The 25,669-nt window shown below is 39.2% G+C and overlaps 1 protein-coding gene and 1 non-coding gene across 3 annotated transcripts; one reads left to right on the forward strand and one right to left on the reverse strand.

Moving 5' to 3' along the window:
* Positions 1 to 98: 98 nt before the first annotated feature.
* On the reverse strand, positions 99 to 25,073 carry LOC145766059 (large ribosomal subunit protein uL24m-like). Of its 2 annotated transcripts, XM_082577715.1 has the most exons (6): positions 24,863 to 25,073; positions 22,144 to 22,339; positions 11,032 to 11,086; positions 10,039 to 10,088; positions 4,063 to 4,172; positions 99 to 436 (listed from the first exon to the last, which is right to left on the reverse strand). In XM_082577715.1, exons 1-6 carry the CDS (start codon positions 25,000 to 25,002, stop codon positions 256 to 258), a joined length of 732 nt encoding a protein of 243 aa, XP_082433841.1. In that variant the 5' UTR covers positions 25,003 to 25,073; the 3' UTR covers positions 99 to 255. The 2 variants fall into 2 exon arrangements, with proteins under 2 accessions (XP_082433841.1, XP_082433842.1); XM_082577716.1 differs by lacking the exons at positions 10,039 to 10,088; positions 11,032 to 11,086.
* On the forward strand, positions 5,044 to 5,149 carry LOC145767739 (U6 spliceosomal RNA). The gene has a single exon (XR_014288888.1). It is a non-coding gene; the product is annotated as a U6 spliceosomal RNA (small nuclear RNA).
* Positions 25,074 to 25,669: the final 596 nt, after the last annotated feature.

Here is a 25,669-nt window from a genome sequence, read left to right on the forward strand (position 1 = left end):
AGTCTTGCCCTGCACACCCATTAGAAGTAGGCTAGAGCGAAAAACTGCATCATTAAACCTTGCTATGAGAAAGTTGTACCAACATTTGAACATGCTACTCCTTGACTCGAAAGCGGGAAACACACCGCCAGTTTATTTGAAAAAGCAATTGCGAAAGAGCTGGAAGACTCTTACAGGTTGCGACAACGATCTTCTGCTTACAATACTCAAGAACATGGATTCCCATCAACCTTACAAATGAAAACCCACAGTGTGTCAATACCAGAAGGTTTTCCGTCGGAGTGGATCAGTGACGCCAAACGCTTTAGTGAGTTCCTCCTCCCAGGCAGATAGAGAGGGCTTGTACGTTCTAGCAGTGGCATCGCTTAAGTTGGTGTCTTTCTCACCAAACACATATTCTTTCTTCGGTGTTCCATCCGATAAGATTTCCACAGGCCTGGAAAAGGAATTTTATATTTAAATACATCATCAACCATTTGCCCCATCTTCAGCAAGTGAAGTAAAATTAGTTGCGTAACCTTTAAAGAAATCTTATTAATCATGACTGCACAAAGAAATGTACAACATAATACAACAAAGCCGTTAAAACCACTCGATAAAGGGGGAAGATGGAGATGGATGAATAAATACAGGGTGGCCCAGCAAAGTGTGGACTAAATTTCAAATTAAATTTAAACACATTTCCAGACTACTAAACTATTTGTATTATTACAGATCAATAGTGCAAACATCCTAGATTAGTAATATTCTATAAATTTTCTAAAAAATTAAAGTTACACCCATGACGAATACATGAGATCACTGAAACACATTGTCATAAGAGGCTATCACCTGCTAAGATTTTCAAGGTTTTAAAAGGAATTGTGAACCGTTCTGGTGGCTGCTAACCAAAGGTCAGGTGCACCCCAGAGAGATTCACAAGAACCAAAAAACTCAATAAGAACATTAGAGAAAAGTTGCAACGGAATCCTGGAAGAGGCGCCAGAAAACTTGCTAAAGAGGCACATGTTAGCCGTTCAACCGTCTAGAAGGTGCTGGTAAGGGATCATACGGTCAAGCCCAACAAAATTACTAAACGAAATGCCACAAAAAAGGTGTTCGAAAGATTAACGATTCTTCTGAATAAGCTCCTTGATGGCACGTAGCCATAAGTTCTCTGGACTGATCATAATTTATTCACCGCTTAAGCCATACACAACAGCCAAAATGATCGCATTTGCGTTAAATCTGAAGATTCAGTAAACTTCATTCACAAGGCAAAAACAAGCTTCGGTAATGATTTGGGCAGGAGTTACGTCCAAAGGTCTCAAAATCTCTTTGATTTTCATCGAGGCTGGTGTCAAAATTAAATTTTGGCCTCTATCTTCTGATTTAAATCCATTGGACTTTGGGATATGGTCTATCTTGAAGCAGAAGTCATGCGCTGTATCCCATTTAAGTGTTGAGGTTCTGAAACAAAAACTGATTAACTCTTGGGCAGAAATTGACGCTGAAACTGTGTGTGATCCCTCGTCTCCGCCAGGTTATCAAGAAGAAAGGTGGATATGTTAAACAATTCTAGGATTTTATTATGAGTAGCTTTTAGGTCTTCATTTAACTGAAAAACTCACACTTTTACTTGTCCACACTTCGCTGGGCAACCCTCTATACAGGACATTATACAGGACATTTGGCTCTTCCACAGTTTCAATTCATCAGCCATTCACGTCCTGGGTACAAAGCTGATTCTTGTTTTAATGTTGAATTCCACAACGATATTCACAAATGTGAACAAAACTTAGAAGATATTTCAAAAGAATACTTCAGAGCTGTCCTACGATTCCATATGGTTATGAAGCTTGATTTGTAGAATAATGTGTTTCAAATCAATTTGTTACAAGGAGGGGGAAGGAAATTTTTACATAAAAGGCATTGGGTTTGAAGGAGAAGAGGAAACGGGAACGTCCAAAAAGAACAGGTGAAGAACGAGGCAAACAAAGTCGGACTAAAAAAGGAACTACGCGATGAACACAATGAGATAGAGAATGGGAAGACAATCGTTTGATTAAGATTATGAAGAATTGAAGATCTACTACGATTGTGAAAAACTTTATTAATAGTTTACTGTGTTTTCACGACCGTTGTAAGTAATCTCTTCTAATAAATACAAAAATGCTACTGAGGGAAGGGAGCAAGTCTTTTAGGCGCAGACAGTTAGGTGCCGATCAAATAGGCGCGCACACTGTGGTGTCTGGATATTTAGGTGCGGAGCACTGTGGCGCCCGTTCATTTAGGTGCTATTCCTAATAAAGTCTGCGGATTGTATCAGCTTGGCAGGTAGGGCAATGCTTTTCGCACAAAATGTTATATTGAACGGAAAAATATGTCATGGCTTCCGTGAGTGAAGCTGCTTAAACCGGCAATGCTTTTCACACAAAATGTTATATTGAACAGAAAAGTATATTGTATTTTAATGTGCGTGTTCGGCATTTATTTGTTGTTAGACTAGGTTTCAAGTTTCCAAACATGACTGAGTTCACTTATAGTGAGTCAAATAATAATTACACTAAACATCAGTAAAAAATATACCGTAGCCTATATTCAAGCGGGTGGTAGGCTTGAGTGAAGAATAACTTAGTTTTCCGTCAAAACCCCGACTAGGTTTAATAACGAGCAAAGTCGCACCGTTATGCTTGCAACTTGTAGCCAGGGTTCATATGCCCTATAGAAATGTATTCATGTAGTAGAGCGTTGTCTCATACGTACTCGCCACAAGACCAATCCATCCCGAGCAGAAGTAATTGCGAAAGATAACAGATTAAGCAAAGTTCCATCTGGCTGCAACCTGTGTTCAGGATGCATAGCAAATGTCCTGTGGAGATGTGCTAATATCAAGAGTAGTAGAACGTTGTCTCGCACCTCATCTCCACACGTGAATTAACAAAATAACATATTTTCTGTTCAATATTTATATAACATTTTGCGTGAAAAGCATTGCCCCACCTGCCAAGCTGATACAATCTGCAGACTTTACTAGGAATAGCACCTAAATGAACGGGCGCCACGGTGCCCCGCACCTAAATATCCAGACACCACAGTGTGCGCGCCTATTTGAGCGGCGCCTAACTGTCTGCGCCTAAAAGACGTGGACCCTGAGGGAATTCATTTGTGACACAACCATATAATACATTGTGGAAGGCAAAGTACGTAAACTTTTACCACGATAGGCTTAAAATTGTTAATTCTTGTTACACATGAAATTAAATGAAGTGTGCGAAATGGAATGTAATTGTTAATGAAACTTAACAAATACTCTACAAGCTCAACAACGCAACAACTGATACGTTGAAAACACACATAAATCATGGTGCTGTAAAGAATAACAAGAAGGACTGTGCTGTTGGGTTGAATGAGAATGTAGATAAGTTGGCGAAAGCGAATGAAGTGAGGTGGTATATGGGCATGTTTTGAGAAGAGCGCTGGACTTGCAAGTGGAGGGTCGTAGAAAACAAGAAAAACCCAAGAAAACGTGGGAAAGGCAAGTTGAGGAGGAAAGCAGCAAGGTGGGCTTGATAAGAGAGAACGCGTTAGACAGATCGATGTGGAGGCAGGGTGTGAAGGCGATTGCGGCACTTGGAGGTTAATCTGGCCATCCTGTCCCTTGATAATGGGGACATCACTGGATTAAAACTGAATTACTACTGCAACTGTGCGTGTCAACAATGTGAAGTAAAATTAGTTGTTTCTTGGCAAGTCGAGAACAGTAAGGTTTTGGCTTGTAGAGTTGGAGTTTAGCTGTTCAACGTATTTGTTACTTACTGTTACTGATCATTACAAACAGGAATATAAATCACAAATTACCGTCCGAGCTCAAAACTGTGCTAATCCGCAAAAACTTTTTACGGACCGATAACAAAAAACAATGAATGGAAGAGTATGACCGTCGTAGGACTCACACAACCCTACAACAAATATTTGTTATAACACCTAAAATTAAATTTTTGCCCTTATGCCTGGTGGTAAAGATTTTATTGTAGGAAGACAATTTTTATTTCATTACGTTGCATCACAGCAAGTTCATACCAAGGGATCACATGTCCGCTTTTCACTGACATTCGGGTTCTTTGTCCATGCTCGTTCACTTTAAACTCCACGGATGTTCGTTCGTTGGTGACGGGATCAAGCAAGCTCACCTGGAAGGTGCAGTCATTGAACAGGTTTGTTATGTGTGCACAGACGAGTATAATGAAGTAATTTATTAAAACATAACAGCAACCAATAAAATTACTTTTCCCATTGTTTGAAACACGAGACACCCCTTTCCATTCCATGTATTGTAACAGTAGAAAACTATCACGCAAACTATGATATAGCCCAGGGGTCACCAACCTTTTTTGCATGCGGGCCACTTTGGCACTAAGGAGAGCTGTGGCGGGCCGCACTAATAAAATGATAGGTAGGTTGACTCTTATGCTAGAAAAGAACGCATTTTGTACCCAGTATCCAGCGTTACATGTTGTTCATACTTATGTTCGAATACCGCAGCAACAAAATTAATCGAACAACGCTACTGCCAGGCCAAGCTCCTTTTACAACACTTTTGACTTTTTTAACAATGCCTAATAAACGAGGCCACTTGTTTTGTGCACTTATAGCGAGGCGAGCGGTTTCATCAGAATATTCATCGCCAAGCAAGAGTGGTGTTGTTACTTTACTTCGCAAAAGATATCTTGCAATTAACAGTTTCAGACTTTCAGTGAAAAAGGAAATGTTTGACACATCGCAATACAGGCAACAATAGTGACCTGCAAACATATCAGCGAAAAATAGGCTCCAATAACAGGGAAAAAGAAACCAGGTACCATGAAACAAACGCTTGTGGAAATCACCAAAAAATCGTAATTTTATCGTAATTCATGAACAGTCTTCCCTCTAAAAAAGCAATGAGTTGGTTTTTCATCCTTTTTGTGAGAGTCAATAAAACTGTCTTTATTTTATTATTGACAACTCTCACTTACGGTGCTTATCAGCATGGCAAGAATTGTTGATTAACAACATTTTGCAGTACTTGCTTCGGCAGAACATATACTAAAATTGGAACGATACAGAGAAGATTAGCATGGCCCCGCGCAAGGGTGACACGTAAAATCGTGAAACGTTCCATATTTCTTAAAAAAAAACGTTATTGCAGTACTAAGCTAAATATTTTCATAATACAATCAGAAAAAGTCTTTAAATCTATATATAATATTTTGCCAATTTATTATAAATTGAGTTGGCACACCCATCTATTTTGCCAACAAAAACTTGCATAGGACCTACAGGGAATACTGCTCATGAAACATAATAATGATGAAACGCACACTAGTGTTTACATGACATTTGCAAACTTAAAATAAGCAACCCTATGCTCACAGACAATTTCGAAATTGGAAAAGAAACGTTTTAATCAACCACTGAGACAGTGTGGCTGGACATCGCATTGGAATAACTTTAAGCAACCGCCACCTAAAACTATAATCTGATTGGTCGGTCGGTGGAATCGTATGCAAAGCGAAAATATGCTTCCCGGAAAGTATTTTTTGCCTTCGTGCTTATTAACTCCTCAAGAAAAGTATTTTTTGTTATACTTGTACGCTGATACCTTCCGCGGGCCGCAGCGATGCAGCGTGGCGGGCCGCATGCGGCCCGCGGGCCACCATTTGGTGACCCCTGATATAGCCAAAAGATTGAATGAGTGAAGCATGTTAAAAGCAAGCTAAGTATTGTTCTGGTCAAACGACCTACTGTTGCAATAGAAAAACAATAGTGGTGGACAGGGATGCCCAAAGTAGAATAATTGCCCATTCTAGAATTATTCTAGAATTTATTTTCGGATCTAGAATTTCGAATCCTATTCTAGAATCTTCGGCGTAAATTTTAACCTTTTCTTTTTATTGAGAAAATACACATAACGGCATGAAAAAGAAGCTTTGCAATGCCATCATTTTAACAAGTTCTCAATCGTTCACAACAGTGATGAATTGCAATGTAGAACGTTTATCTTCTCCAGATGCTGCCCTGTCAGCCTTGTTTTGAGTTTTCCAACAGTCAGCCCAGCGCTTGAAAACGATCGCTCCAAAGAAGCTGATGTTGCTGGAATGGCCACGTATTTTGCAGCTAAATAGTCCAAAAGTGGGAAGTCTGCTTTGTTGCAAGACTTGCAGGCGTATTTAAAAAAAAAAAAAAAAAATTTATTCTTCGTATTATTTCCGAATCCAATTACCCGATAAAAAAGCGGTTTTTAGATTCGAATCTGGATGGATTCGAATCTCAAGGATTCGAAATTCTACTTTGGGCATCCCTAGTGGTGGATTGAATTTGTGTAACCAGTTTTTTTTTTTAATTTAAGTTTTGTTTGACTTCTTAAATTAAAGTTATGCAAACAATCCCAACGCAATGACTGCTTCATTCAGTCGTTCTTCACCATTTTGCATCACACAATGTACAAAGATGAATAGATAGGTCCATGCAATCGCTAGTCGAAGATCAGCTCTTAAGCGCAGAATTAAAACAATAAGCAAACATAAATTGTTTATTGAAACATTTTTTACTATCACAGACATATACAACCAAGCAACCACACGGCATTTAACATAATCCATTAAAATTGAATATAAACTATATGATAAGCTACAAACGTTTTCGGCCATACACACGTTAGTCCTTATCAAGTAACACAAAAAATAACTGCTTATCATATCTACACTGAAAATGAATAACTGATCTAAACACTGAATTGAAAAAACGAAATGCAAAATGAAACAGCAGAGCATAGGAGAAAGGCACATCACATGGCGTTTAAATTACACGAGGCAAAGACGCATCATATGACGTATCAAGAAAAGACGTTGAGTAAATAAGAAGCACCTGAGGCAAACAACTGTGTATTGAGGCGAGGATTGTGTGATTTTATTAGCAAAGCCTCGTGGATTTTAGTGTCGAATTCGGTGGAACATTTACGCATAATTCTAAACGACTCCAAGGATGGTTTGTTATTAGAACATGTTTGATAATTAATTGAATATGTGATCTTTAATGGCACTTTGCTTGTTCAAATTAGTTAAATCTAAGTGCTCCCTCACTCTCGTGGCCAAATGCCGCGTAGACATACCGATGTATGTACAATTCGCGTCATGCGAACAAGTGAACTTGTACACGACATTTGAACACAAGTAGGAGGGAGTCCCAGATTTAAGCTGAATATAATAGCCAACTTTGAACGTTTTATACACAGGAATAATATCCACGTTGAACTTTATTTTGATAAAACTTGACATATTACTGACAAAGCATCTCGATGCTTTACCCACAAAGGGAACTGTAAGACAGTTTTTCCATTCACGTTCGTCCGCTTGAGAGTGCGTAGAACGTGAATCCAAAAACCCCCTCAGCACCTTATTAAAAAACCATGTGGGGTAGTTGTTTGCAATAAAATAAGACCGTAAACGATTGACTTCAATATTAAAATCATCAAAATTAGAGCAAATAAATTGTGCTCGCTTGAGCAGGCATTTAATTAATCCAGATTTGTAAGTAGAAGGACATACAGCATTAAAATTGAGAAGGAGGTTGGTATTGGTTGGTTTTCGCCAAACCCAAGTGTCAAATTTGTTTTTATTAATTTTAATTTCGACATCGAGAAAGGAAATGGTCTGGTTGGCTTTTTCTACCGTGAAAGTTATATTAGGATGTTGCGAGTTGAGAATGTTGAGAAACTGCATACAAGAATTATCATCATTAAATATAGCAAAAACGTCGTCAACATAACGTAAGACGTAGGTACAATTTAGGATAGCACTTCACATCACTTTCAGAACAAATCTTTTGTTCAAAATCTTTTGTCTTGTTTTTTACTATCAATGGCTAATCAGATAAATTGTTCAGCACTTGAGTACTTAAGCGTTTCTCTTAGTTTGTGAATTGTATGTTATTGAAATGTAGCTAAGCTTATTGTAGACTTTTATAGAATCTGATTGGCGATTATAGTTATTTCTCATAGGCCACAACAGTTTCAACGCCCAGCCTCAACCGATCTAACAAGTACCATTATTTTAAACAATCAGAGGACTTCCGAAGGTCTATGGCAGGAAAGAAGTGATTTCAAGCACAACAGGCCAACACTGCGCCAGCGGTGTTAACAACAGTACAATAAGAAAATGTAAAATCAGTGCTGAAATTAATGTCTTCTATTTTCTTCTTGGTTCAAGTACCATTGTGTTAAGTTTTACTAAATATATCCACTAAATTTTCTATTGTAGTTCCACCAAGGCATCATATCACGTTTGGACAAAGTCATCTCTCATAATGTTCAATTCACGAATTTGTGTTTTTGTGTGTTAAGTTGACATACGTAAATGCTTTTTTGTGACATAAATTTATTTCTGTAGATCAGTGGTTCCCAACCTTTTTGGGCTTCGGCACCCCTAAGACGAGAAAAATATTTTGTGGCACCCCATGGCAGACAAACCTACGGTACCCAATAATTAAAAAAAAAAAAAGATTAAAAAAATTGCCGAATAGGGAACTCGCCGAAAAAGGCTCTCGCCGAATAGGGCACTCGCCGAAACGGGCCACTCCGATAATGCGAAAACAACACGTAGGTAGGAAACAATGATGAAACAAATGCTTCATCATGATTGTCCACCTGGCAGGAGATTTGACAGTAGCGAAACGGTTTAACCAAACAACAGATAAAGGCCAACAGATAAAGCTACACGTAGAGAAAACTGCGTAAACAATAATATCAAAGCGGAACAGTATCACACTAGTTTAACGTCTTTTCAGACGAGCGGTTAAGCTCGACTGGGTCTCGGCCCAACTAAGTCGTCAGGGACTAGGAAGCGTATCTGTCGAAAGCGAAACCTTGAAACAAGCAAATTTGAGAAAAAACAATATGAGATACTATTACTAGATACTACCGTTGACCCCCAAGAGAACAGGTGATAGTGACTAACAATGATTCTAGCTAACCATTTGAAGACAGAAAAAAGAAGTATGAGAAATAGCTCGCGGCACCCCACAGTATTTGTAATAACACCCTGGTTGGGAACCACTGTAGACTGTGGTATAACGTGATTTTATACCATTGTGCTATATAAGATTTCATGTGAAACTGAGAGGAAGAATTTATACTAGTCGTGTGAGACCTATAATGCTGTACGGAAGTGAGACATGGTGCTTACGGGAAAACGAATTGGCGATTTTAAGAAGAACTGAGAGAGTGATGGTGATAGCAATGTGTGGTGTGAAGCTGATGGACAAAAGAAATACCGAAGAACTTATGAAGTTGCTTGGGTTGAATGAGAATGTTGGTAAGTTGGCGAAAGTGAAAGAAGTAAGATGGTATGGGCATGTTTTGAGAAGGGATGAAGATAATGTTTTGAGAAGAGCGCTGGAGTTGCAAGTGGAGGGTCGTAAAAAAGAAGACCCAAGAAAACGTGGAAAAGGCAAGTTGAAGAGGAAAGCAGAAAGATGGGCTTGACAAGTGAGGACGTGTGTTATAGTCGCCATTTAATTTACGTTGATTTTGTGTAACTTGTGACCAGCCTTACTACATAATCAGTTAATCACATTCAGCGTTTCTGGTACAGACGTTGGAATTGATTACCACCGCACTATGCGTCGTAATCAATTAAGCGTTCGGTACCACGTTTTTCAGTTGCATGCTTTGCGTTTCTATATTGCTTTATATTGCGTTGCTTTTGTACAATTAGTTGAGTAAGCACAAGAGGTCAGTGGTTTTCATTTACTTGGTTGGCGAATTATTATTACTTGTTTGAGACGTACTTACTTCATTTTATATTATATGTCTGAAAATACAACAACGTGTTAGACAGATCGATGTGGAGGCAGAGTGTAAAGGCGATTGCGGTACTTAGAGGTGAATCTGGCCACCCTGTCCCTTGATAATGGTAACGGGGACATCACCGGATTAAAACTGGACTACTACTACTGTGCTAAAACAAAAGCTTAATCAAGATTCAAAGCCCAATAATGTATAAGTTGGTATATACAAACCTCATCGTGATGCAGAGGTTGCTCCACATTATGGGCGACTCCATCTCTCACTACAAAGCAAACACTTATAAGTGAGCGATCCACATTTTATTATATTATCAACAGAGATCAGGACAATTTAGTATGATACTCTCTGCTTTTTGATTATTTTTGTCACACTACACATCATTTTAGATTATTGGTTAATTCAAAGGAAGAGTTTAATGAAAAGTTTAGTGACAACGTTTCATCTTGATATACGGCTGTTTGATATAAAGCTAGTCTGTTTTTCTTAAGGGTAAGTGAAGGGTAAGTAAGGGTAATGAAGCAAGGGTAAGTCGTTGTCACAATTGTTTGTAGTTCTTACGATGCTCTGTGAAGCCGACCATCCACCCCGATACCTCAGCTGTTTAGCCACCTGATTTTATGAATGGCAAATGCAAGTAACGCTCTGTTTCAACACAAAAGGTGTGTACTTGAGCAACGTAATATAAGAACTGCACTCCATTCATTGCGCAGAGAACAACATTTCGACAAGCAAAACCTTTATTTTGTCAATCCCGGAGATCAAACCTGTATCAGTTAGTTCAATGCAGCTACAAGTATGCATAACCGCCAGGATTAAGCTCTAAAAACCTCTATGACTATTTGGGAGTGGCCATGCGGAATCGTCCGTTTCGGCGAATTTAATTCGGAGAAATCTCCGAATCATAGCAGACCGGTTGCCATGCCACTAAAACCAGATTTGAAATAAGAATGTTGCAGCAGAATAGTATTATAAGAGCTTAAAATTATACATCAATGCTTCAAATGAACATTTACCTCCGGATGGTTGCATTAATTGTAAAATTGTAATTAAAAAAAAAAAGTTTTGAAAGTTGATACATTCTAACTCCATAACTATGGAGGGATCAATGTATTATCCTTAAAAGTAATAAACATGCATTCCAATTAAATGTGACTTAATCACTTCTAAAACTCAGCTTAGCATTCAATGTTCCATGTATTGCTTACTTGTTTTCTTGCAATGTAACCCCCCGACTACGATCAAGTTTCCTTGGGGAACAACCTAAAAGTAATGAAGCCTTTGCAACTAACTTTAAAGTGCCTCTGACAGGAAAATAAATTTGCTAAATTTACCTAAGATACCAAAGAGATGACACTAACAAACTTCCCTGACCAGCAAATAGTAAAAAATATCAACAGGCTAATAAGTTACACGCTTGCAAACTTTCGTTCACTTTCGGCAAATCTGGCACTCATTCAATTGCAAAAATAAAAACGGCAACCTCGCTGTGACGTCACCGTGGGTGGGAAGGATACATTCTTTCTCTGTGGTGAGTTGGTAAGGTATGGTACGACTGTTCCAAAACGTCAATGTGTGGGGCTCTATTGGTCTAAAGCATGTGCAAAATGAGAATTACCGAAAGGAAAAAGTCAACTTATTATTACTATGAGGTTTACATCAAATAGATTGAGTTTATTTTTATCAAACAGCATCTCAATTCAATTGAAATTGCAGTTTTTCTAAACTCTTGTAGGGCTACAATTTGGATATTTTTTTATTTGTCCTAATCTGGCTATAGCCATTTGCAGTGTAACAGCAGTATCTCACAGACAGTACACTTAATTTATGGTTGAGGTAGGCCTAATTCCTGGAAATTGCTGTTTTTGTGACAGAGTCAGTGACAAGGACGTGTGCTATATTTTCATGCTTTCAAACAAAACAAGGTGCTGAGAAGAAAATAGTCAAAGTTTTCTTCAAGTGTTCGAAAGTGGATGGACCATACAAAACTAGTCGTATATGTTCACTTCAGTGGAGATGATTTTGTTAACACTACCAACCCGATTTGGATCTTCTCAGCAATGAGTAGCGTGCTGGGAACTGTAGGTGGTGCGTTTGCCACAAGTGCGAGTCTATGTCCCAGCCCAATGATTGTGTATGTTGCCATGAAGTGCCAATTTGACCGATTTTGAGGCACACTTACATCCTGCAGTTCTGAGGACCTTTTTTTTATGAGGAGCCGGAAGAACTCGAGAAAAAAAACAATAAACCGAATGGAGAAAACGGAGACCTATCAAAAGAGTAAGGATGCTACATTAGGCTAAACATACCCTAAACGCTAAAGAATGCACACTAAACGAAGTGATTTTATTTCCTTGCAGGCAGTATTGGTAAATAGTCGCTTACAGGCATGTATTGGAGTGGATACTACAAGGTGGTGCTCTCGGAAGCAACAATCGGATTGTGCTGCCGTCATGCATTGTTTGGCGAATCCGAAACAATTTTCAAGTCCAGATGGCCGTTACACCGGATTTCAATGGCCAACTGAAGGCACATTATGAGGGAGAGAGAGAGAACTTTTATTTATTTATGAATAGTGATGAATGATGATGAATTAAATATGAATGATGATTCGTACGATTTCTTCATTTTTCACTTCAAGTATATTTTAGGTTTTGTAGGAACGTATTCAGTACAGTTTTATTAAACTGCAAAAAACAATAAATCTTTGAAAAAAGCAACCGCTTGTACCAACTCCGACCAAACTGTGATCCACCAATTACATCTAGAAAGCATTTGTTTCATCCGTCGCTAACAACGCCCACCCACGATGACGTAATACCACCAAAGTCGTCCCAGAGCAGTGAAATATGGAGTTTCGCCTGTGGTGGCGCTGCGGAACTGTCGTTTTGTATAAATTTCGCCCTAACCAGTCGAGCTTCGAGGTTAAGATTAAACAGTTCGCTAAGCATAATTTTGCGCTAGAAAATGCTTAGAAAATTTACTATACTTGGGTCTAACCTGTCAGGGGCACTTTAAAACAAAAATTTTATTACTGCAATAAGGTTAGCAAATATTACTTGAAACAGAAGATAATGTACAGGGTCCTGCAGATAAATTAGGACTTTTTCATGTTTGTATAAATTTATTTTTTTATTTCTCTAATCAAGATAAAACTTTCTGCCGATAATAGTGATTCTAAAAGATAGTATAGTCATATTTAGACAAACTTCATTAAACATGGCAGAATTACCAAAACAAATAACCATATATATATACAAATTGAGATGTGTTGGGAACACTCCTTGGAAGATTATTAAGAGCAATGGCTACTCAAAGACGACAGTGTATCGAGTTGTATCGACTTCAAAAAACTACGCTCATACTTTGGTGCTAATCATTATCCGACTTGGTTTTTTAATAAGGTTCTTAGAGGGTTTTTGAATTCGGTTTCCACTACGTCTCCAGTTGAGGAACCTGACTTCAAAAACTTGCTAACAATCCCGTTTGTTGGCAAGAAATCCAAACGTTTTGCCACAAGCTTGTCTAGATTTATTGCATTGAAGTTTAACGTTAAAATTTTTCCCGTTTATAAAACATTTAAAGCTGGTTATTATTTTCAGTTAAAGTCCAAAACTCCTTTCCGCTTATGTTCTAACGGAGTGTATAAGTTCACTTGCTCGCATGATGTGAGATCGTCATACATTGGTATGACCACGCGACATTTGGTAACGAGAGTGGGAGAGCATTTGAATTTGGCCAATTTTAATAAAAACAGTGCAATTAAAGACCATATTAGAAACTGCCAATCGTGCTCAAACAATAAACCGTCATTGCAGTCTTTCAAAATTGTTCGTAAGTGTTTGTCCGAATTCGACACCAAGATTCATGAGGCATTGATCATCAAATCTTTAAACCCAGGGCTCAACAGGCAATTATTTGCTTGCGGAGCTTCTTACCTTTTAGCAGTTTTTTGATTGAATTATCACGTCTTGTGTTTCTCGCATTCACTTTGTTTTGTGCCACTATCTCTTGTGCTTCTGTCTTTCTTGCGTAATATGCCTGAGTCCTTGTCTGAACAATCAATTAATTTTACCTCTGAAATACTTGACCTGTTGTGCTGTGTAATTCTCAGTTATCATTTTGTGTGAGCGAGGCATCTCAAATGTTTAGATTTGACCATATTTTTGCTGTGATACTATATGATTCTTTAGCATTTCTTTTAATAATGTATTTTTTCTTATAGGCTTGAAAAGGGCTATATGACTAGCAGAAAACGTTCGCTTTTTTGTTTTTATAATGTTAAATGTAGTGTTGTTGCTGAGTTATGTCTGCTTATGGTTTAAAAGAGTTACCTCTCTACCCAAATTGTATTTATATTTTCTCACAAAAAATCTTCGTAAATGCATCTGTGGCGGGTTTGTTTGTGTTGGAAACAGTCCTTATTTTCTCTTTACATATAATAATTTCCGTATCATCAAAATGGCAACATGGATATAAAAATCCATTGTAGATTTTCGTATGCGTGATCCAACAATGGTCATTGTTGCGATGACAATCGCTCAGTAGGTCAGTATTCCGGCCAGTGGAGTGCACTGCCGCAATGTTGCCACACATAGAGATTTATAGTAAGATAGTAAAAAGATGCATAGTATGAAGCGTAAGGCGAGTGGTAGTGTCAATAATAAAAAGGAAACAAAAGTGTCAATAATAAAGAAGCTTGATTGTGGTGAAAAAATAGTGAATGTGACAAGCTCTTACAGCATGAATCGTTCCATTATTGCCACGATTTTCAAGAGCAAATCTGAGCGAATTATGCAACATGTGAAAAGTGCAGTGCTTTTGCAGTCTACCATCATTAGCAATAAAAGGGGAAGGCTTATAGAAGAAATGGAAAAGCTTCTCCATTTATGGATGAAACACCAGTGGCAGCGGCGTGTAAGACTTAGCCTAGCAGTAATTCAGGAGAAAGCTAAGTCACTTTTCGGAGACTTAAAGACAAAAGCTGGTAATAGTGCGGAAGATGAAACGTTTGCTGCAAGTTCTGGATGGTTCCAACGCTTCAAGAAACGAGCAAACTTGCATCATGTCTCTGTCTCCAATGAAGCAGCAAGCGCCGACAAAGTGGCTGCCGAGAAATTTCCGATTACCCTATAACAGGAATCACTGCATTCAAACTCAACAACTAATGTGTTTTGAATAAGCTGCCTTTTTGTCAGACGTCCCCCTTCCCTTCTATTCCAACGTCGATGGACAGCTTAAATCCATAAAACAGTGTAGGCTACTACTTAGGCTACTTTGCACACTACACTGTATATTTATGTAAATACAATGCAATGATTTGAGACAATGTCTGCCGTGTTTTACTTTATTTCTGTGCGTTTAATATTAGAAAAAACTTAGGTGTAGGCTATGTTGCGTATGTGATGGACGAATGTCTAGTAGACATAGGCTTAAGCAGTTCTGTAGGCTACACCAAACGACAGTACAGTTTGAACTAACGAACAATTTAAGATACGAACAGCCGTTCGGAACGCAACTTGTTCGTAAGCTGAGGAGTTACTGTATTCAATATTTCTGTGTTTGTGACAGTGGCCACAAAATATAGACTAATAATTAAGATAATATGAAACCAAGGAACTTTCAGAAATAATTAGTTAAACTACCATTCAACGTTTTATAGGCCACCAAAGCTTTGAAAAGCAAAGCGACCTTGCACAACCGTCGCTGACACTTGAAATGCCCTTTCACAACTTCTTAAAAAGAATAAGAAATGGTTTCTTGATATTAGACTGTCATAACACCTCTCCCACCCCCGGTTAGGAAACACTGTTCTAAGTGGAATTGTCTCAAAGATTCACTTTCAAATTTCTGATGAACAACCTTGTAGCCTAACTGCATTTGCTAAATTCAGCTGATTTCAGGCTGCTTCTACAATGTAGTGAAAGTTAGGTACACCAACTTCAGTAGTTAAAACCAGGAAGCACTTTAAAAAGTTGTATCATTGGCACCTGACAAAAGGGCTAGCCTACTTACTACCTGGCTCACATATACCAGACATCATTTCGAGCAAATTTGTGAATACCGGTCGAGCTTACATTTCTACCAAATAATTTATCAGCAAATATAACGCTTTTTGCCATTGCCAATTATGAACAAACAATGTATGTACCTTTTTCTACCACTGAACTGTACTGAACACCATAACAAATCAATCTAAACATTCATTGCTAGAGTTATGACTCAGCAAAAACCATCAACAGTCTGATTTAATCATTGATCAACTAATCATGAACAAAATTTTGTTGGTGCATACCAAAAACGATTAACTTTAATCACTGTTTAGTTAAACAATGATTAACTTTAATCAATGTTTAAGTTAATCACTGTTGGTGCATTCGACCCTAAGTTTATTAAGACGAACATGCAACACATAATAATTGTTTTTGCTTGTATTCTTGCTCAAAAGTATTTTGTTAGGGCCCTTTTTTCGTGGGTCTGCTACTATTCGGTGAGTCCGATTCGGTGAGAGCCTTTTTCGGTGAGAGCCCTATTCGGTGATTTTGATTTTTTTTTTGAAAATTATCGGGTACCGTAGCCTAATTAAAACCCCTAACCCTAACCTAAAACCCCAAACCCCCAAAAAAACCCAAACCCCCCAAAAAAACCAAACCCCCCAAAAAAACCCAAACCCCCAAAAAAAACCAAAACCCCCAAAAAAACCCAAACCCCCAAAAAAAACCAAACCCCCCAAAAAACCCCAAAAACCCAAACCCCCAAAAAAAACCAACCCCCAAAAAACCCCATTCCCCAACCCCAAAAAACCCCAATCCCCCAAAAAAAAACCATCCCCCAACCCCCAAAAAACCCCATCCCCCAACCCCAAAAAAACCCCATCCTCCAACCCCTAATCCCCAACCCCTAACCCCCATCTCCTAACCCCCATCCCCTAACCCCCATCCCCTAACCCCCATCCCCTATCCCCTAACCCTATAACGGCAATGATAATTAGGCTACGGTACCTAATAATTTAAAAAAAAATCACCGAATAGGGCTCTCACCGAATAGGGCTCTCACCGAATCGGACTCACCGAATCGGGCCATTCCGTTTTTTCGTATTGTTTCCCGACCAGTACTGATTTCTCTTGAAAGCCATGACAAAAGGCAATGTTGTCAAACGACAATTAGTTTAACTTTTTTTGTCATTTTTGTGAATGATGATCCTAACTACAAATTTTGACCAACTCATGTAAAGATCTGAGACATTTACCCAAAATTGGTACAGCCTACTCCTCAGTGCCCGCTAAAGATCAATCAGGGTTGAAACTTTGAAAGATGTTCAAAGCTTCTCAATCAACTCAAGAACAAAAGAGGACATGTTTGCATTTTTGTCAAGAAAAAGTTCATTGTGGACAAGGTTGCAAATCATCACTCATCAGAACACAAAAGTTCTGCCCAATGTTCCAGCCGAGCGGCTGCTACCCTTTAGAAGTTCCTCATCTAATGCAAAGAAAAATTCTGCTTCTGTGATTGACTACGGGTATTTCAGCATGATTGAAGGACAGCCCAACTCAATTCCACACTGTAGTGTTACCTCCCTGTGTGTTCATCCGCAGAGCATGTGACCTACAGTTCGCGTATATATACGGCTGTCGCCATCAGCAGCCACTTTAGTTACTTGTACCTGAGTTATTAAAAAGAGCTAAACACTACATGGTGTCAGAATGGCTGGAAACCTTCGACCTCCAGACCAGTTTAATTTTGAAAAGCCAGAAGAATGGCGAGGTTCGAGCCGCAGATTTGAACGATACAAAATTGCTTCAGCACTTAGTGACAAGCCTGAGAAAGAACAAGTTAACTTTCTGACATATTTGATCGGAGATAAAGCGGACGATATTTTGGCAACATTCGGGTTAAGTGCAGAGGACAGGAACAAGTATGACACGGTGATAGCAAAGTTTAACAATTATTTCGACACTCACCACAACGTCATATACGAACGAACAAAGTTTAACCTCAGAAAACAAGAAATTCATGAAACAGCCGATGAATTTATTACGTCGCTTTACTCTTTGGCGGAAAACTGTAATTACGGCAATTTACGCGATGAACTAATCCGTGATAGAATTGTAGTTGGTATTTCAAACAAAGGCTTGTCTGAAAGATTGCAACTAGATTCGGAATTGACCCTTGATAAAGCAATTCGGATGGTTCGCAACACCGAATCGGTGAAAAAGCAGCAAAAGCTCTTGCAGCAAACAAGCGTGTTAGAAGTGGACAGCACACGTTTTGATGATTGCACGCCTGCAGTGAGCGCAGTGCGACAACGATTTGAACACAAACCAAATCAAACTAATCTTGTTCATGGTGTGGAAATGCGGCTCATTCTAAAACGATTTGCCCTGCTCGCAATGTTACCTGTCACAGTTGTGGTAAATTAGGCCACTTCCAAAAAGTGTGCAGAAGTAAGCGCAACAAAGTGTCGTCAACTCACCTAGTTGTCAACTCACAATCTGATCTAATGCTTGGAAATTTAAACAATAGTGCAATGAACGACAGACCCGAAGAAAACATTCAAGTGAATGACGTAATGATGCGGTTTCGAATTGATTCAGGAACTGACGTTACGGCGATGTCTCTAGAAGACAGTAAAAAACTTAAAGTTTCGCTACGCCCGTCATATGTTGACTTAGTCGGCCCTCAATCCACACGACTGCAATTGCAAGGCAAATTCACTGCGACTTTGAGCGTAAGGAACCTTTCCTGCACACAGGACGTTTATGTCATAAAAGGATTGACGCAACCACTGCTAGGTTGGCCTGCAATAAAAGAACTGGGTATCTTTGCTTGCTTTAATAATGTCAGGGAACTCTCGGTTTCACAGCAATCAATTTTTAGCGACCATATCCAGACTTATTCACAGGTTTAGGCAAACTGGGGTGCGAATATAACATCAGCTTAAAAGCTGAGGTGAAATCTTACTGTCTTTCAGCTCCGAGACGAGTTCCATTGCCGTTGGAGGACCAGGTGAAGGGTGAGTTGAAGCGCATGGAGGAACTTGGAGTCATTTCAAAAGTTACGGAGCCTAAGAAAAACGGTAGGGTACGAATTTGTGTAGACTTTACACCGCTAAACAAAAGTGTTCAAAGAGAGCGTCATATGCTCCCCACCGTCGAAGAAACCCTGGCCAAACTTTCGGGTGCCCAGTATTTTTCAAAACTTGATGCCAATTCAGGATTTTGGCAAATTCCCGTATCCGAACAATCGCGATTGCTGACTACATTTATCAGTCCATCCGGGAGGTATTGTTTCAACCGATTACCATTCGGAATCTCGTCAGCCCCAGAACATTTTCAACGCGAAATGTCGTCTATTCTGGAAGGATTACCTGGTGTGTTATGTCTTATGGATGACGTGTTGATATTTGGGGCGACAAAAAGTGAACACGATAAAAGACTGAATGATGTTTTGGCTAGGCTGTCCGCTGCAGGAGTGACTCTTAATGACAATAAATGTGAATTTTCCAAGCAATCGATAGAATTCCTGGGCCACATAGTTGATAACAAGGGTATTCATGGTGACCCTGAAAAGATATCGGCTGTTAAAGACATGGAAGCTCCCTCAGACACAAGTGGAGTACGCCGGTTTTTGGGCATGGTTAATCAGCTTGCAAAATTTTTGCCTAACCTAGCAGAATTGTCACAACCATTACGAGAGTTGTTACGCAAACAGACCTCTTGGGTTTGGGGCCTCAGCCAACAAAAATCTTTCAATGCTATCAAGTCTGCGTTAACAGATACCCCTGTGTTAATTCACTATGACCCTAAAGCTAAAACTGTTCTTTCAGCAGACTCGTCCTCTTATGGGTTAGGGGCTGTATTGTGGCAAATGCAATCTGGGCAAATGCATCCTGTTGCCTTTGCATCAAGATCACTCACTCCGGCTGAAACTCGATATGCCCAGATCGAAAAAGAGGCATTGGCTGTAACTTGGGGATGTGAAAAATTCCGAAACTTTTTAATTGGCACTTTATTTGAAATAAACACTGATCATCAACTGTTAATATCGCTGCTGGGCAACAAAAGTCTTGACGAGTTGCCTCCTCGCATTCAACGTTTCAGAATGAGATTGATGTGGTATTCTTACGACATTAAATATGTTCCAGGAAAATTACTTTGTTCAGCAGACATGCTTTCCAGAAGCCCTGCTTCAACGGGCAACAAAGATGATCTGCATGAGGAGGCAGAACTTCATGTGGATGCCGTTATTGTTTCACTGCCTGCCTCGTCCGAACGCTTAGATCAGATTCGCGCCGAAAATCGAGATGATCCGGTATGTGCTAAATTAACTGATTACTGTCAAACGCAGTGGCCGAGCAAATCCGTGCTAGATCTGCACTTGATGCCATATTTCAAAGTCCGAAATGAACTGTCGTTTGAAAGAAACTTATTGCTTTTTCGCAACCGCCTGTTAATCCCTCTCAAGCTACGGAATGATATGCTTCACCGCATCCACACTGGTCATCAAGGAATAGTCAAGTGTAGATCCCTGGCTAGATCTTGTATATGGTGGCCTGGTATGAATGATGACCTTTCCAGTTTTGTAACCAAATGTTCTGCTTGCAGCCAACACCGTGTTTACAGCCCAGAACCTCTCATGTCTTCGAGTTTGCCGGACTATCCTTGGCAGAAAGTTGGCTGTGATTTGTTCCAATGGCAGAACAAACAGTATTTGATTGTGGTCGACTATTTTTCGCGTTTTATTGAAGCGTCGTGTCTTGACCACTCCACTACGTCCTTTGATGTTATCGAACATTTGAAAAAAAATTTTTCGACTCACGGAATCCCCGAAATACTCGTCAGCGATAATGGCCCTCAATACTCTTCTCACATCTTTTGCAGATTCTCCGAGGAGTATGGGTTTTTACACAAAACGAGCAGTCCACGATATCCAAAGAGCAATGGCGAAGCAGAAAGAGCTGTTCAAACAGTGAAATCGCTATTCGACAAATCAACGGATCCACAACTTGCACTCATTAATTACGCAAGCACTCCACTGCAGTCTGGATTCAGTCCGTGTGAACTATTAATGGGATGCAAGCTGCGATCGATTGTTCCCGCTGGGCGCTGATCCTAAAATATATGATCCAAAGTGGCCTTACTTAAAACAATTTCGCCTTCGTGATAAAGAACTAAAACAACAGCAAAAGTTAGATCACGATAAGAGACATAGAGCAACGGTGCTGCCTCCCCTATCTCCAAACTCAAGTGTTTGGATCGAGCCAGATTTGGATGAAGGACACATAATTGAACAAGCTCCATCCCCTCGCTCTTACCTGGTCGAAACTCCTCGTGGCATTATCAGACGAAACCGCCACAGTTTAATATCAAGACCGGCAAACCAAAAGATCGAAATCCCGGTTACAGAGTCGGAAACTGATCAGGTTGACCATGATCAGCCCAATTCTGATTTGTATAGAACCCGCAGTGGTCGTACTATGAAGCCACCAGTTCGTTATACTGATAATTGGCAATAGTATCGTGTAATTGTTTCGGGGTTGTTGTTGTTGTTTTTTTATGAGGTTTCTTTCTATCGAGAGGAGATGTAGCCCTTCCTCCTTCAGTCTTCTTCTTGACTATATTATGTGGAGTTGTATTTTTTTTTCGAAGGGAGATGTAGCCTTTCCTCTCTCTACGTTGGTGTTGTTTCTTTTAAACGTTTTAGTTTCTTGAAGGGGAGATGTAGTGTTACCTCCCTGTGTGTTCATCCGCAGAGCACGTGACCTACAGTTCGCGTATATATACGGCTGTCGCCATCAGCAGCCACTTTAGTTACTTGTACCTGAGTTATTAAAAAGAGCTAAACACTACACACACCTAATCTCAACTCTCTTAAGCAGCCATTTGAAGAGCATCCCGGAATCTCGATACCGATGAAGTGAAGAAAAATGGTTTACAGCTTCGCCAGAGAAGATCCAAAATTATCAAAGCAATGGGCCATCATATTGAATAATTGTGCTAAATAGATGATAAGGATTATATGTAAACATTTAGTTAAACTTAAAATGACAATTTTACTCTTTTGAGTATTGAAGTTGAAAAATTACAAAACAAAAAAATGCAAAAATCCTAATTTAGCTATGGGACCCTGTATTTTCAACACATGTCTGGACACTGGACAGTAAGCTATGCAGATTAAAAAAGGCTTTACCCGTAAATCTCATGCAAAACAAGCAAAACGGGATTCTCAGTTATTAACCAATTCATTAATTAGTTTGAGCAATGGTTGTTCTGGTCTTGTATGATACTAATGTTGAAACATAGTCATGCCGGTTGACTTACTTGAATCACAACTCCTTTTTTTCCCTTATCTTTTCCAACAAGAACTTCAACATCATCTCCAACTCGAAAGAGCCACTCATCGGGTGCTACTAATTTCAAATGTTTATAATTATTCATGTACCAATTAACAGACTTTCCCATCAGGATCTTATTTTGTTCTTGAGGTGAATAAGGTGACTCTGTTGTCCATTGGTACCTGCCGATAATCAACAAACATACTATTAAGTTAGGTGAGTGGTTATTGGTTAAGCACCTAACTCAAGATCTTAAAGCGATTACTGGTTAGGCTCTCGGGGTGTACGCTTGAGCAACGCATTTCAGGAAATCTCTCCATTCAACAGTCACCTAGTGGATGGAATAATTTCCCGGCAACAACACTTCATAAACAAGAGGAAAACTTCACTCTATCGATCTCTGTGACCAGGGCTGCGTCAGTGGTTCAAAGCCTCTCCTTTTAAAAACTTTAAACTGACAGCACAAAAATGATTCCTGATGTACGGATGCTGATAGAAGTCCTGTTCTTGAGTTAAACGGTCAAATCTTTGGCTAAATTCTTTATCATTTATTATCAAATTAACCTAAAAGCATGACTATTAGCATTAGTATGCTTGGAATCCTTCCCTTTTTGCCCTCAGTTTAAACTGACGCTAGAAGGATATAATATGGGAAAAGGGTGTGCTACTATTCGGTGAGTCCGATTCGGTGAGTTCCTAACTTCTAACCCCTATCCCCTAACCTTAAAACGACAATGACAATTAGGGTACGGTACCCGATAATTTAAAAAAAAAATTAAAAAAATCCCCCGTGAAGGGATTGGACTCACCGAATCGGACTCACCGAAACAGGCCATTCCGATGGGAAAAAGGGGTCCATTCAGGAGTAAACTTTTAGGTAAATTTTGAGTTTGGCAATGTTTTCTATCCACCCGATGTTGTATTGTTTTGAAGATTTTTGATTGTCTTCTTTTATCCCGTTTTTCAATCTTACAGTTATATTTGATCGATTGAATCTTTTTCCTCGGAGTGGGAAAGCTGCTTTGAAAGCCGAATGCTGGAAGTTTCGCATACTTGTAGACTGTAGAGGCTTTGAACCACTGACAGTAGGCTCAATCACCCAGATTGACAGAGTGAAGTTTCCGATTGTTGAAGTCTTGTTGCTCAGGAATTATTCCATCCATAAGGTGCTGCTGAATGGAGAGCAGTCGTTAAAATGTGATGCTTAAGCGCACACTCCGGGAGTCAAACTAGTGCCGCTTGAAGCTTTTTCGTTCATGAAGTCATGCGATAGTCATACGATATTCGATATTGATATAACCAACTGAGATATTGGGGCGGACCAATATTTAAGACCAATGTTACAAGCAACATGTGTAGTCTTGCATGACTAATTGAAGGTATATAATATACAAAAAAAGATTTATCCAAGCTCATGAACTTGACACAGCCACACACCTCCGGAGTTTAAAAAGAATGGCCAAAGTCATAACCAGAGGTTGTTCCATCACTAGTATTAAGTAAAGCCAAGATATAAAAACTTCTTTGATTTGTCGCTTCAAGCACCCTATTTGATATGTTGATAAGGTAAACAAAACTGTATATATGTAAACTAAAAGTAAATGAAGTGAAAAATACAATAGACAGTAACACACTGGAAGTTTAATTATGGTACTCAATATTATTAACTATACCATATATGCACAGGCCTCGAAATTCGTTGACGGCGGACAAACGTGTTCGGCCTGAGCAGCTATCTCGGCGGACAAATTAGGTCTCTCGGCGGACACACAAGTTTTAACGTCGATCGTCATGCTTAATCACTTTATCTTGATAATTCTTCGCCATTTGAGAACTATAGCTACGGTGTAGATGGCTTTTTAAAATTTCAGCGAAGTCACTCTGAAAAGTTTTCATCAGACAAACGACATGCGCTTGAAGAGTCAAAGCGCCGTGTAGCTGCTTAATATGCCGCATAACTGATTAACTTCCACCTAACGAGGTTGTGTGGCTTCTTGCGTCACAATGCTCTGGGCACGAGTCGGAAAACTTCTACACTAACGCTATTATTTTCTGCTGTGCAAAGTTTCACTAGACTTTTTCTAGATTTATTTTTGCGTATCATGTGAGCGAAAGTGAATTTCCCTGGGCATTTTTTTACTGTAATACCAAAACTTAACAAATTTTGCTGCATCCTGCTGTGTGCTGTAATGGCCTACTCGTATAATTTAATTTTGTAACCAACCTTGCCTTATCAATATTACTCGGTTGGAGATCAAAGCCAGACATTGATGTAAGACTTGAACTAAATTGCGCGTGGTTAGTGTAGATGTACCGGTACTCCCATCGATTCTTGGCGAAGAATTCAGCTTTGTTACGCTGATTCAATGTCATCAATCGTTGAAGCAATGTAAAATCGAAAGTTTTCCTGCTTAAATCGAAGCTAAGGAATATAATACAGTATTCACATTTTGTAGATGCACGCTGGAATGCGAGGGAAATAATATTTTTGCAACAATTGTTCGTGCTATGCAATGACGATTTGTATCGGTAGTTCCTGTGTTATTTCTCGGCGGACAAATATGACCGATCTAGATGGTACTTCCCGCGGACATCACATGCTGTGACGACGGACATGACCGTCGTGTCCGCCATGAATTTCGAGGACTGTATGCATATTGTTATTTATATTCTAGAATAAAACACTATTTAAAATGGCAAAGTACCAGTAAGGAGGATCGATGTATCGAGCTTGATAATCTCTCCATTTCACTGTGCCATGGCGAATAAGTTTAAAACTGTCAGGAGGTGTGCCTGGAAACCGTAACCAACCACGTTTGACAAAAAGAATTTGTGTAAACTTCATTGAACTTTAGAAGATTCCAGTCTTAACCCACATCAGTTATTATTTACTATTCCGTTCAGTTTGTTGGCAAAAAAACTAAACATAATAAACACAAGTAATAATTCGCGCAACAAGGATGGCAGCAAAAGACCAAGAGGTCTCCGATTCCACCCAAACATTAAGTACATTAATTAAACACAGACAGGGGCGTAGTCAGGGGGTAATTGCCCTTAACAAAATATTTTTTTATTTTGGATAGACATTACACAAGTGTTGCGACCATGATATAGCCCAGTGCTCTTCAACCGGTGTGCACGGTGCACCCTAGGGTGCACCAAAATATGCATGGGGTGCACCAGTACGAAAAGGTATACACGGGTGCATCACAAACTTGTCACACTAAACAGATACTTTTTACAAAACTTTCTTTGAGCAAAATGAACCATTAATATTTGACTTTCAGGATATTAGAAAAAAGATGTAGGTTTCAAGTCATTTTGCAGCAACTGAAGGACTATATATATTGACTGTGTATTTATAGACCGCAATACTACTACAATCCTCTGTATTTTTTTTAAATGTTGATGTCTAATTTGATTTTTGTTTTTTAGGTATAATATTATTATTTAGTTAACTATTTGGCAGTGGCTATTTGACCGGCGCCGGTCTTTGAATCTGAAACACTATT

This window comes from Aplidium turbinatum, chromosome 3 (genome assembly GCF_918807975.1).
Source record: "Aplidium turbinatum chromosome 3, kaAplTurb1.1, whole genome shotgun sequence".
Classification (NCBI taxonomy): Eukaryota; Metazoa; Chordata; class Ascidiacea; order Aplousobranchia; family Polyclinidae; genus Aplidium; species Aplidium turbinatum.

What these genes read in the sequence shown, in the direction of transcription:
- LOC145766059 (XM_082577715.1), bottom strand. Translation starts at nt 25,002, where the DNA reads ATGAAGTTTACACAAATTCTTTTTGTCAAACGTGGTTGGTTACGGTTT. An exon ending in TACATCGATCCTCCTTACTG is followed by an intron (nt 22,340 to 24,862) that starts GTACTTTGCCAT and finishes GATTATCGGCAG; the next exon opens with GTACCAATGGACAACAGAGT. An exon ending in GTTACATTGCAAGAAAACAA is followed by an intron (nt 10,089 to 11,031) that starts GTAAGCAATACA and finishes TTTGCTTTGTAG; the next exon opens with TGAGAGATGGAGTCGCCCAT.